The following is a 14,345-nucleotide window of genomic DNA, read 5'->3' as shown; positions in this document are numbered from 1 at the left end:
GGTGCCCTCTTCTGGATAAGAAGTTTTTAGTCTGAAGTTTAAGGGCACAATTCATCGTGTATAGTACTGAGCCACTTAAACATGTTTTATTAGGTCAATAACCCACAGATTGAATACACTTATCCAGCCCTTAAACTGATAACTTGACATATAGACAGACTAAATGCAAAGTTAATTTTTATATCTAAGCGTGGTTACATTGCAATATTTCCCATAGTGAATACTTTGCTATGCAATTTCTTGAAAGCATATCACACATCAGCAGGTTACATCACAACATTGTTTATTATGTGAATTTTTACAATACAAACAAAAATACAGAAATGCAGTATATGAATACAGCTAAATGCAAAATGGTGACTTTTTCAAGAGGCCATGATTCCCATTTCTAGTAAAATAAAGAAAGACTGCACACAGGTAGAAACAGGTTGGTAGTTAACTCCGCAATTTTGCCTAAAAATGACCTATAAATGCATTTTCCTGCTACTTACCATAAAATGTAAAAAGGGAGTTAAAGGAAAGATTTACTCACTGGTTCCTACCATATGAAAGAAGCTATATTCTATTGAGCAGGGCCAATATATGAAAAAATATCTAAATTAAATGTTATTACAAAAATGAAGCAGTAATGAAATTCTTCTGGCTAAAGACGTTACTAAATGAGGATAGCATATATTTCAAGAATCCAAAACAAAGAAGGGTTGTTATAAAAAGCTTTAGGTGCACTGTAAGCCTATACGTTTGTTTTTCCATGTGTATTTTTAAACAATGGAAGTGTCAAAAAATAGGGCAACTGTGTTAGACTAAATTACATTATTGTATATGCTGCACTGAATGGAATTCTTGTATTATAATAGAGAAGCATAGTTTGTATCATATTATGGCAATTTATCCTCACTGAAAACCTTCCAGAGTCCTTGTATTTTGGAATATCCTGTAAACAAAAAAACCCCACCAGAACATGATTGTACAACAGTAAAATGTTTGTGTGTTAAAATGACTTTTTTTTTTAAAAAAAGGAAAAAGTACTTAGAGCTGTTATTTTTCCAAGTACACAACATCCTAGACAATTCAAGGCATCTCAATCTCCATCAAAATTAACAAAAAATTTGTCATGCTGTTAAATCCATAGTTATGGATACAACTGGTGCAAAATTGGTCAAATGGATCCAACGAACACTGATGTCCAGGCTGGCATATTGGCGACTAATACATAACTGGTGGTCAATAGATGTATTTAAAAGATCTTCCCTTTCTTCTTGTTCTTTTCCAAGGTTCTAAGAAGAAAAAAATTTTAAAATAAAAACATTTTATGGCCAAAAATTTCAGCACATTATGTATATCTTTTTAAAATATGCAATTTTCAGCTGTCCTATTTTAGACACAGGAAGGAATTTTCCTTGGCATACTACACACACAGCACTGGCATAGCAATAATTTTGCCATTACACTCCTACTTTCAGGAGATGGAAGAACTGATGGCTTTCAGTCAGATGTTTGAGTTCCCAGCCCCTCAAATAAAAGCCGAGGAAAAAAGTAAGTAAAATTAAATCAGCCTTCAAATTCTAATAAAGTTTTCCTACAGTGATGAATGGTACCTGTTGAGGTTGGTTTTATTTAGTAAGTACTGAACATGTTTGCCTGCTATAGAAGCTAAGGTTCTCCTCGTTTCCAAAATATGCTCATATATACCAAAAAGCAGTGTGACATTTTCACTATTTTGAGTAGGCCAAGCAAAAATGTTGATGGTCAAGCTGTGTAGAGATGTATTTTCTTTTAATAATTATTACAGAACATGTGGAACATTAGATACAAACAACTTCAGCAAAAATCCTACGTACCTGGAAGAATTCTGTTGTTCCAAAATACGCTGTTGAGTTTCCCAGTTGGCTTTCTCATCCTCAAACTGGTGGCGCTTTTCCTCTAATTCTTTATGCTGCGCCTCCAAGTTCTTTTTCATTTGCTCATGGCGTCGTTGAAGCTAAGAATTTGAGGCAAAGTACATAGTCAAAAACTGCACACACACACTGCAACATTAGAAAGAAGATTAGAAGTTGTATTGTACAGTATGCCACATCAGCTACTGTAACTAACTGAGGACCCTGGTTAGAGACCAAAACTGTTGATTCCACTCTTGACCACTTCTACCTATCTTCACCATCTTCCCTCCAAACTTCTCGAGCATGCGGACTATACCTCCTGCCTTTATAATCTATAATGCTCTAATGCCTCAAAGCCACAATCCCATTATACAATCATAAAAGCGATGGTCCCTGGCCCAGAGAGCTTACATTCCAAGCAGAAGACTAGGAAAAAACAGCTTAAGACAGACGGGGAGCACAAAGCAACAAGATGATTAGAACAGTATAAACATTGATCATAGCCAACCAGCCACCTAGTCAAACACAATCAGTAGAAGAATCTCTTCAGTTTCATGCTAGATCTACTGCTTTTGAAGCAGACCACTCTCCTCCTCAGAATTTTATGACTGATAACCTGTTCTATAATGTCTCTCTGGGGGCAGGGAGAGCATAGAGTCAAGGTGTTAAAACCTCTCTCTACTAGCTGCTAAGTGGTGTTTAAAAACATGTTAAAATGTGTTAGCTAACATGTTTTAAAAACACCACCTTTCCCCCTAGTCTAGATAGGACCTAAATGACTGACATCCTCTGGACATGTCACCGGCAATAGCTATTCATCTTCCCCTGCCTCCACTCCCTTCTTGATTCAAAAGTCCACCATACTACCCCTCATGGTGCCAGCATAACCCCATAGTGAAGACTGGGCCTACAAGAAAAACAGGGGTTTCTCCATCGCTGTAGGAACTCCACCTCCTCCAGTGACATTGGCTATGTCAAACAAACATTTTTTCATTCACCTAGCTGTGTTTACACTGGGGACTAGGTTGGCAAAGCTATGGGTCTCAGGGGTGAGGATTTTTCACACTTCTGAGTGCTGTAGCTATGTCAACCTAAATTATAAGTGTAGACCAGGCCTGACTCCCTTCACTGGCTTCCTCTCCCCTTTGATATCAGATACAAGCTTTTAATTCTTACTTTCAAAGCTGTGCAAAGCCCAATCTGTATTTACATTGCTGTTCTTATTTTCTCCTACCCTTCACCTGCTGTCTGTGTTCCTCTCAAGCCTCCTTCCCAAATGACCCTTGCATTGTCTCTTGCTTTCACACTTGATTTCACTTCAGAACACCCTTCCTCTACTTGTTTGCCAAACAATCTCTCAGCATTCAATCTCACTGAAAACAGAAGTGTTTCAGAACTTTATATAAATAAAGTATTGCAGCCTTGTTCTTTAACCTATATTATATCCCACATACAACACTTGAACAAAGTAATGGTTGCTAATGTACTATCAGAGCCATTTAGAATGCACACACCTCTCACAACTCAGTCTTAAAGTTAAGGTATCTTTGCTGACAGAATGTAAAAGCATATCTAAATACATAACGAATTCTTCCCAAACTGAAGTAAAAGTTACGGTTAAGGTTGTGTTTTGAGTATGCCTATTAGGAATTAGTGTGTGTTGTGAAGTGGACTGTAGCCCACAAAAGCTTATACTCAAATTTGTTAGTCTCTAAGGTGCCACAAGTACTCCTGTTCTTTTTGTGTGTTGTGGGCAACTGTATATAAAATGGAAGCCAGGAACGTCTTGATATTACGGTATAGGCGGTATGATGCAAATTGTGGTTGGTTTAGATATCAATACTGATGTAACTGGTGATTTTCTTGATTCTACGCGACTGTATTGACAAGCAACCATATAATTTTAAAAACCATAACTATGTTAAAAATGAGGCGGGGGGCACGTTCCAGGACTATTAGCAAAAGTTAAAATGCAACTGTGATATAACAATATATGCTCTGATAAGGCCTTTGAGAGTCCACCATAGTAAAACAGCCAATCTCTGCAGGGCTCTCTCCTGAAGACTTTGTGCTGATCTGTAGGTGGGTCCGTGCTTTTATCCATGTTGAAAGTGTACCAAGGTGTGCAAAGTTTAACATGAATAAAGAATACACCCCTTGTCACTCTTATGTTTGGCCTGGTCTACACTATGCTGTTAAACTGATTTTAACAGCATTAAATCGATTTAATGCTGCACCCGTCCACACTACACTGCTCTTTATATCAATTTAAAGGGCTCTTTAAATCGATTTCTGTACTCCTACAAAACGAGAGGAGTAACGCTAAAATCGATATTACTAATCGGAATAGTGTTAGTGTGGACGGAAATCGACATTATTGGCCTCATTATTTTACAATAGCTACCCACAGTGCACTGCTCCAGAAATCGATGCTAGCCTCGGACCATGGACGCACACCACCAAATTAATGTGCCTAGTGTGGACGTGCACAATCGACTTTATAATATCTGTTTTATAAAATCGGTTTAAGCTAATTCGAATTTATCCTGTAGTGTAGACGTAGCCTTTGTCTCCTTTCACGTAGCCCATGTTCTCTTTAACCCTCCAGCCTTTTCCACACACATGTCCAGTACAGCTTTCTTCATGCTCCAGGTCTTCTACATCTCTTCCCTCCATGACCCGTGTCCTGAAAGATGTTTTCTTGCACCAGGGCCATAGTACACTCATCCTAAAGTACTCAGACATACTCCCTGAACCCAATTCAAATCTCCCTGTATATACCCCCTCTGCTGTCTTTGAACTTGTACAACTTAATTTTGTAGATGTTTACAAGTTCAATAGGGAGCAGAAAGCATACACTGGGAAGGCAATATGAGTTGAGAGAGGTTATGGAAGCAGACTTTAGTGACTGAGTATGTAACAGAAGAGAGTTTGGGTAGTGAGGGAAGGACAACAGGGCTGGACAGTGAAGAGTAGCAGGGTATCACTGTCCATTTCTCTCCCATTGTCCTGCCAGCCTCCTTGGCTCCTCAAAGAGCGGCTGGTAGGGGTTCTATAACTGCTTTTAGTACTCCAAGAAGGCCTACAGGAAGCTAAGATTTTTTTAATTTGCAGCTATGGTTGTTGTACCAGGCCTCTTTGGAGAAGCTGCCTCCTAGCAGAGCTACAAAATCCACTTGTTGGATTTGTTTTTACAATTGTGCCCATAGGTCCCAATCAGGATCAGAACCCCACTGTGTTAAGAACTGTATAAGTAAGTAATGGCCCAGGGTCTACACTACAAAGTTTTGCCAGCATAGCTATGTCAGTAAGCTCTGTGGTTAAAAAAACGACAACATAAAATAAAATAAAATAAAATAAAAAGAATCATGCCCCGACAGATAGCTGTCGGCAAAAACATCTGTTTGCAGCTTATATTGGCAAACAGTCATTATGCCAGTATATGCTGTGTCTCCAGAAGGTGGATTTGCTGGTTTAGCTATATTGGCAAAGCCGTTGTATGACAGACTAGCCCAGTGTCTGCTCTGAAGAGTTTACAACCTAAAACAATTGACATACAAAGGGACACGAGAGGTGAGTGAGTCAAATTATACAATTTTTATATAGATTTGCAATTTTTAAAAGTCACAAAAATTGAAACGGTTGCAAGCAATACCTGTCTACTCCTTAAGCTAACCATCATGAACTGGTTGATTTGTTACAGGCATTATGGCAGAGTAGTCAAAGGATTTCAAGAAAGGGCTTTATTATTGATAAAAGATTCACATTATATAGTGCATAAATTAGCTAAAGTCTAAAGTAATGTTTTAGAGCAAAGACAGACATGAGACTAGAGAGATTTTTAGCATGCTATGATTATGGAAGTGAAACGAGGGGATGTTTAAATATGAAAGTTATCTTGAAAATACATGCTTGCCTCCTTTATTTAAATAGTGCAATTTGGATAATTATTAGTGAGAGTTTCATTTAAATTCTAATTTAAGGTTATATTCTTAATATGGAGCCATGAGGGAACCTCCAGAACATGTGTATGTTACACTGTCTTTGAGGAAAGGATTTTCTCTCCGTTGGTCAGCACTGAGCATGTTATTGGCATTTAATACACATTTTAGTTACCTCAGCTTCAGAGTCCTTCAGTTTCTGAACTTTTTCTTTGACCTTCATTTCAAAGACCTGCTCCATTTCCATCTCCATTTTTTTCATTTTGGCTACATGCTCTCTTCTCTCTTCTTCCATCTGTGCCAGAGGGCTCCTGCCATAAACCCAGAGCAGGTTAATCAATAAGAAAGTAATCTTTTTTGCAATACAAGATGACACTGAAAAGCAAGGCAACCAAAAAACAAGACATTAAATGGAATGATGAGTTTGCATGTGCCTCTATCTTAAGTTAAATTTTCATAATTTCAGAAGATTGCATATGTTCGATCAAACCAATGTTAAACTATGAAAAAAGAATTTATTTCATAGTGTCAACATCTTAAATTTTTTATATTTAAATTTGAATTAAATATAATTCAGTCATATGTTGAGAATTCTTTACTTACTACCTTTAATAGAACTGCTTGGGCAGTGGTTCTAAACCTGTGGCCCAAGGGCTGCTTGGGGCCCAATCAGCACAGAGCTGCAGCCCATGTGACGTCTTCAGGGCAACAGAGGTAGTATTGGATGTGGCCCACAGCGGTAAATAGGTTGAGAACCACAGCGTTAGTGGAAAGTCAAATCAGGAAAAATTCAGCAACGAAAACTCAAAAATAAAAGTGGCATCTTCCTAGTGATCTTCCAACACTACAGCCCCTCCAATCACCAAAATACTTGTGCACACAAAAATGGAAAGATAGCCTTAAACTAGAACAGAGCAAGAGAAAGAAAGTGTTGTAGGTAGAGAGAAACTGATTTTTAAATCTTAATTTCTAAGAGAATTATCAAATAAATTTAAGTTCATAATTTTAGCTTTGTGTTAAATACAATCTTTTCCTGTGCTGATTCTTTTGAACGCACAGCAACTTTGAGAGGTTTTGAGCAGTTGGACTTCAGATTTATTTGTGGAAGTGTTATTAGCATGGAATATTTTGCTTGTAAAATGTGCCTAATTCAAATACATGTTTTTAATTTTTTCCAGACACTTTCAGGCAACTGATTTACTAATCTTGCTACTCAGTTTAAAATAGCATTTTAGAAATGGTATAGTCTTCAATGTTCTGTAGAATCCAGCATATACTGATTATATATTTCACTCTTTCTGGCTAATGGTAAGATAATGTATACACTCAGCCCCTTGTAAGAGTAATGTTTTTGGTACTCAAACATTAAGAACAACCAGAACAAATTTCAGCCTGAACATGTATGTTTTTAAAAAACATTTGAAAAAATGATCTCTAACTAGCATATGCATGTAGTAATATAATATAAACACACACGCACACACATCTGCTTGTGTTATCACTTTCTTGGATATTTACATACACACACACACAAAACAAAAATGATAAATGAGCAGGGAATGTCTATCCATCTAAGATGGTCCAAACTTCATCTAAGAAAGCAAACTGTATTTGGAGTTTCTAGGTATGATTACATCAGAAATAAAGTATCTGCTTTTCGTGCTTCAATGTGCTTTATGCTTCAGAATTCTCCTAAAAGTATCTGAGATAGAGTAAAGCATTTCTAATATACAGTGCCCCTTTCATTCAAAACTTGCAACTCATTCTTTTAGGAGAGGGAAATAGGGTTAAAAATGTGTAGTCAGTGCAATGGACGGTGGGTCAAATATGTCTGGGAATTGTTTTGACTGTTCATAGCTCATTTTTTATGTATAACTCAGATATATGAGATTGCCACTAATGAAGTGAAAATGAAATGCATCCTATGAAAATCGAGGCCAACTGAACAGTTTTTAGATTCCAGTATTTTCAAATATGTGCTTCAAAAGGTGACAATTTTAGATATTTGAGATGTATCTGAACAGATTTGCAAAATTTAGAGCAGCACACCAAATGTTAGCAGAATACTAGACTGCAAATAGAAACTGATCCTACTCCAAATTCAGGATTTACTTTTACTGTACAAAGGATGATTGTTAGCATCTGTACCTTTTGTTGATGAAAATAGCATGTAACTTAGAGAACTGTTCTATTACAAGCCCAGTACAATAATACATAAAACCAATTCATGAGAGGAGTGTGCAACATCAGGTGTAATGTTTTAGTGAATTTGAGTAGTAGTGTTTCTATTTAAACAAACACATTGTCAAAATATTACAAAATTTAACTTCCTGAAGATATTAACATACCTTTCTTTGAGAGACACGTAAAGTTTTAAAGTGTCTATTCTATGTAAAGTACCATTGACCTAGGGGCCTCGGTCCTACTGTCACTGAAGTCACTGCCAAGACCCCCACTGACTTCAAATGGGAATAGAACTGGCTCCCTAATGACACCAGAACCTAAGAATTGAGTAGGTATGTCTTTCAAGTCATGTTTTCAAGAAAATTGTTCAGATTTCCCACAAAATGTGAAGTCTTAGCCTCCCTGGAGTGTTCCAGTAAGCTAGCAAGTTAATATCCACTATGGAGTTCTTTACGAGTGGATCAGTACACAGTTCTCATTCTGATAAGCAATGTCTAGAGAAATTAATGGGGTTGAAGCACAAAGGAAAATGAAGTCCAAGAAAGCATCAGGAACACTCCCACCCTCCACATATAAAATAATATATATGTTTAATATTAACTCTTTAAGGTTTAGAGAAAGTTTATGTTATTCTATATATACACAAAGTGGAACCTCTGCAAGCCATTTGTATGATAAACCATAGTCAAATGAATGTGTCTACACTTACAAGTTTGCCAGTTTAACCCCTCCTTAAAGAGCTGGAAATTTAGAGATGTGGATTTTTCATTACTTAAATTCTCAATAGGCACTAATATAACTATTACTCTGGAACTAATGAGAGACTGTAGAGCCAATCTGGGTGAATTACATAATTTACATACATCTTTCAGTCTTTGTTATTCTCATGCAATTTGACCGAAATCTTTGAAAAGTAAGAGGGAGTGTTCTATGAAGAATATTTGTCACTGAAGATATTTATAACTTTTAATCTAAAATGTTAGAGCAGTTTTAGAACAAAAAGCACTAAAGTAAAATCAGATGCAGAAGCTGAATAACAGGAAAACTTAAATTTTGAAACACTTAACATTAAAGGTCTTATGTGTTTAAAGAGTTTTTGTCTGAAGTCTTTGGAAAAATTTAAATAACCACTTACATGCCTTCAACTGTGTCAAATCTAAAAAACAAAAATACAGAGGCTTAGCATGCTTAAATGAAACCACAAAAACTAAAAAGCAGTAATTAAAAAGCAAATTCATTATAGATTCTAAAAAAGCTAATTAAAATTTGTTTTTTTCCCCTAAAAGCAAATTTTCCACAGTAAAATGAAAGATTGTTAGTTAAAGCTGGTTATGTTTATTTCAAAATTCAGTTAATCACTACACCATGTAAATATTAATGCAGATTTGATGTGAAGAGATATTTCAAAGACAGATTACCTACAGTGGTGTGACTAAAGTACGCATGCTTTTAAAGTTATTTTACATATTTTAGTGACATTAACTTAACGAACTTGCTCTAAGTAAGCTTTCTGAAACCAAAGCAATCTCTAGGCTTCTTTGCCTTATAAAATTTGTCACCTAATGAAGGTCATTATATTCAAAGTGAATGACGGATGTTATATTTAAAGAGAAAGACTGTTCAGGTGCTATAGAAACAGCACTTAACTTTACTGGCCAGCAGAGGTCTCACAGGAGGCTATGCTCAACAGCACTAGAAAGCGTACAATATAATTAAGTTTACATGGAGTATGGTATCTTAATTTGAGCTTGTTGTGTTAGTATCCCACTGACAATAGTCAAATCAGAAGAAAAGATCAGGTTTCACCCTTCAGGAACTGGTATTTTTACATGAAATAATTTGCAACACAGTATGAAGCCATTCCTATTATTAGGACTGCTCCCTAGAACTTCCTGTTCTGTCTATAGGAGGCGCAGAATCTTGTGGCAAGGTTATAAACATCCTAGGAACAGTCAAAAGGAGTTAGAAGCAGTCTATGCTAAGAAGCAGTTAAAAGGATCTACACATTGCATATTTTGTTACTCTGTGTGACAGTTTATTGAACATATCTGTAGCCAGATAAGGCTTACCTTTATGTCATTTATACAAAAACATAGACCTTTTGATAATAAAAACATGGTTTATTTTTAACCTCACTGAAAATGTCTATTTCACATCAAAAAGTGAATACAGGACTTCTCAAATTAAGAATTTTTGGTTTCAAGTGCCAATTTTAGTATATGCCACACAGTGCACGTGTACAGTTACACTAATTTGCATAGTGTGAAGAGACAAGTTATCCATATACCTGAAGGTTACCCTTTGACATAATATTTTTTAGAGATGGGATGATGTTGAAAATGTGAAGGAATCAGACACTAAACCTAAAATACAAAAAGGCTACGTAATCATGGAAAAAACATGCTTTGGATTTCTCTTAAACTAATGTGTTATTTGTAGAACAGCTGATTATATCATCAGCTAAGCAAGGGAGGAATTCAAGGGAGTCATAACAAGGCAAGAAAATAGTTTTGGTGCATTCAGAAAATAAAGAATATATCTTGTAGCACATATTACTAATTCTGTTTTCATAGTCAAACACTGAGTTTTGTTCAAAGAAATAAGCTAACATTTACCCAAGGAACAGAGCTGCAAAGGCTAATATGTTTACATTACCCGGGGGCGGAGGGGAGGGGGAAGAGAGAGAGCATGTGTGTAATAAAAAATACTCTCACAAAGGAACTGTGTATCCCCAATAAACTCAACATTTAATACAAAATACAGCTGTCAAATATGACTCATAGGTACTTTTGATAGAGAGAGTGCTCCATTGATGTCAGTAAATCTCTGATTAATCACAACCAAGGTGAATGCAAGGTTTCTGAAGTTTAATGAATGGGCTCACTCACTTCAAGTGCTTCCCTAGACAGACACATAAATTCTGAAGTAAGCCAGAACCACAAACTCTAGCTGCCAGCGATGTCAGATATTGCTTTTTACTGTCATGGCACAAGAAAAAAATGGCTCAAGCATTGCCTCATTCCACTCCTGCCTTTACCTTCACAGGTGAGCTATTATCCCACCCATAGGAAATCTGAAAGGTTGGTTTTGTCTGTCACAGCCCCAGAGATCACATCAGCCACAGAGAGTAGAACTTTCTTAGTGAGAGCAAAAATAAGCCAAAGACTCCAGAGGGGAGGCACAAATGAAGTGTATTTGTTTTCTTTTCCCCCTTTCTATGAAAGAATACACATGGCAGCCAGATGTGGCTACACAGAGATCATCTTCCTATACATTGCTCTAAATCCGGCAGGAATCAAAACTGAAGCAGCACAATAAAGCAGCCCTGAGTGGGAGAATGTGGGTGGTGACCAGTTATCCTGCCTGTTAGAATGAGCAAGGAATCTAATGTCTGTACTGTCAGAGTCAACCAGGAGTTATGCTGTAAAACCCAAGTAGCTCCAGAAAGTTATCATCTGCATTAAACAGCTGTGCTGCATAATTATATTCTTTTCAAATCAATCCCTTGGAATGTATAGTTACTGCTCTAACATACAAACAAATCTATACATCTTGTACTCTTACTGATAACGGTACATAATTCTAAAAGTGCCCCAAAATAAAGGAATACACTCTACTAAAACTGTTACTGAAGTGTACTGTTTCATAAAAGTTGTATAAAATTTGACTCTATTCTCTTTGCTCTTCTTTTTCTTTATTAAAGTGTTGCTGGATACAAATATAGACGCTTAAAGATTGTCAGTGTTTCAATACTTATAAAACAGATGCTGTGGCTCAAAGGTTCTTATGGATGAGACAACTGTTTGGTGAGAACAGTGACAGCCCATTTTTAATTAATATAAAAATCTGAAATGTTTTTATTTTTCCAAAAAAGGGCAAGGTAAGAATTTACAATAGGAGCAAACAATGTGAAGCAAAGTAGCGGTGTGTGTGTGTGTACTTAAGATACTGGAGAGGTAGAAGGCAAAATGACAGTAAGCAAACCCAGTTTTGTCTGTTTGAAAAGGAGGCAGGAATCTGAGTGAGACTAAAAATTAATAAGGAAGGAACTGGGATGCTGAAGGTTATGGCCTCTGGTCTAGGATCTGGATTCAATCAGAAGTTCTTTCAAAATCTGCAAGAAAATCTTTTTGCTTGTCTGCAAGGATTAAATCAGATATTTGTAGATAACAGTAGCTCCATGATGAATGAAACTGAGGGCTCAAGCTGCCAACTAGCATATAAATTTATTCTTTATTTACCTCAGCTACATAGTAATGAAGTGCTATGATTCTTAATAGGATCGTAAACTGAAGAGATTTGCTACAGAGAAAAAAAGTGTTCAGAAGAGCATCTTTGACTTTATTAAATACATCCAGCTCAAAAGGCCAAACCAGGGACTGTAGTAAAGTGACTGTGGTTGTTTTGGTGGCTGGAGGTAAAATAACGAGCCATGCTTCTGAAAGAGAAGACCACATCAATACTAATCCAGACACCAATGAGAACTAAAAGCATAGGCAACACCTGCTCTGAATGCAAAGGTCTGAGTGATAAGTCATGGGTATTTTTTTTTTACACTAAAAAGTCATGGATAGTAAACAAAACTTCACTGCCAGTGATCAGCCCGTGACTTGTACTATATTCCCCTGACTAAAACTTGGATGCTATGGAGGGGCAGGGGCACCTGGGACCCCTGCTGCTGCTGGGTGCGAGGGGGCAGCTGGCAGGCTCTTCACCTGGGTTTGTGTGGCTCCCAGAAGCAGCTGGCATGTCTCCCCGGGGTAAGCGCTGCCCAGAGCCCTCACCCCATGCTGTACTCCAACCCCCTGATTCAGCCCTGAGCAGCCTCCCATACTCAAACTCCTGCTGCTGCTGGGGGGAGGGAGGAGAGGCATGGTGGCCTGAGACTGCCCCAGCAGTGGCAGGTGCAGCTGGCCCAGGGGCTCCCCAGATTCTTAGGCGGCCCCTGGGCCAGCTGCACCTGCCACTGCAGGTGTCACGGAGGTCCCAGAAAGTCACGAAATCCGCAACGGACTCACAGTCTTAGTGATAAATAAGTGCAGCAATTGTAACATTGGTTTTGGAACCTCTGAATACTGCACACAGAATCTGTAGCAAGCAGCACACAAAGTTTTCAATATTAAGAACAAAGAATGCACTTGTATATTGCATTTTAAGGATTTACAGTAATCAGACTACATAACATATGGAGAGAGTTTGGGTTCGGGGGCACGGAAAACTAGAAATCTGCTGACGAGGGACAAAATTGAAGTAAGGGTAAAGGTACGAGATCAACAAAAGTAAAACTTTGGAAGTGTTTTCCCCTTACTTGACCCTTATTGTAAAAGCAATGGTATTAACTCCAAAATTACATAACAGAGTAAGTGTGATCAGTTTCTTTTGTTTCTGTTGCAACTTTACATGTCTTGAAGATTCCAAGTGTACATGACATCCACAATTTAATGAGCTTTATAAATCCCATGGAGAAGGCAGAACTTATCAGTCCAGGATACTATTACCACTTCAAAGAGAAAGGACCCTTAAGTTTTTTATACTTAACTATTCTTTTCTCCTCTCACCCCTAAATGCCCAGTTCAAACAAACATCGAATCAAACTTTTACATTTCTCCCTTCCTCCCCAGTTCTCTTCATAATCACTCTATCCCATGAAGTATTTTCTCAATAAAAATTACCGAAGAGCTGATCTGAGGGATGAGAAGAGGTATTATTGCACTCTTGCCCTCTCAATCAACCATGCTATGCTATTGTCAGCAATGCAGAGAAACTTTAAAAATAAATTTTAAATCTCTCTGTGAGTACTCAAGAGCCTCAAAGGATGTGGAGCAGGATGTTGTGGCAACAGGTTGGGCAAGGTGAAAAACTCTGTCCTGTATGTAACAACGTGACTAGTAAAAGAACTGATGCTGTTCTACTTTGGACTTCTCTTAACTCCAAAATTTTACTGTGTTTGAACTTGGTTGTGAAAAGTTGATTTAGTAACATGATTCTATTATGCGGCAGTCAATGTAGCAAGGGGCACATGTTTAGCATGGTGCCAGCTAACTCATTCCTTCAGAACCATATTCAAACTAAAATTTTTTTAGTGTGGACAAGCCCTTAGTGTGAAATAGCCATCAGATTGCGACCTGCCCCTGCCAAAGATCAGGGATACCCCTTGCTGAGAAATAGCTGTACAATTGTGAGGCAGTCACTGTACAGTACCCCTACACTCTGATACTATATTGGAATGCTATTCTCAGTCAGTCAAGGAAGTATACCACTCATGACTAACTTGCCTCAAGAATAATTAAAAAAACAAAACCTGAAATAGTTTGACACTAGCTCCCTCAGACATACATTA

At 37.4% G+C, this 14,345-nt stretch overlaps 1 protein-coding gene across 4 annotated transcripts in view; it reads right to left on the bottom strand.

The window, feature by feature from the left end:
- Positions 1-266: 266 nt before the first annotated feature.
- Positions 267-14,345, bottom strand: part of SEPTIN7 (septin 7) — a 145,915-nt gene continuing 131,836 nt past the window's right edge. For 3 of the 4 annotated variants that reach the window (XM_032785457.2, XM_032785458.2, XM_075062588.1), the window contains 4 exons: positions 9,141-9,161; positions 5,997-6,132; positions 1,842-1,981; positions 267-1,277 (listed from right to left, as the gene is read on the bottom strand). In XM_032785457.2, coding sequence (XP_032641348.1) covers positions 1,238-1,277; positions 1,842-1,981; positions 5,997-6,132; positions 9,141-9,161 — 337 coding nt within the window. In that variant the 3' untranslated portion in view covers positions 267-1,237. The remainder of the gene's footprint in view (positions 1,278-1,841; positions 1,982-5,996; positions 6,133-9,140; positions 9,162-14,345) is intronic. The other variant, XM_075062589.1, reaches the window with a different exon arrangement.

The sequence above is a fragment of the Chelonoidis abingdonii genome, chromosome 2, assembly GCF_003597395.2.
Source record: "Chelonoidis abingdonii isolate Lonesome George chromosome 2, CheloAbing_2.0, whole genome shotgun sequence".
In the NCBI taxonomy this organism is placed as follows: domain Eukaryota; kingdom Metazoa; phylum Chordata; order Testudines; family Testudinidae; genus Chelonoidis; species Chelonoidis abingdonii.
Note: the sequence above shows the minus strand (reverse complement) of the source record. Positions and strands in the feature narration are given on the sequence as shown.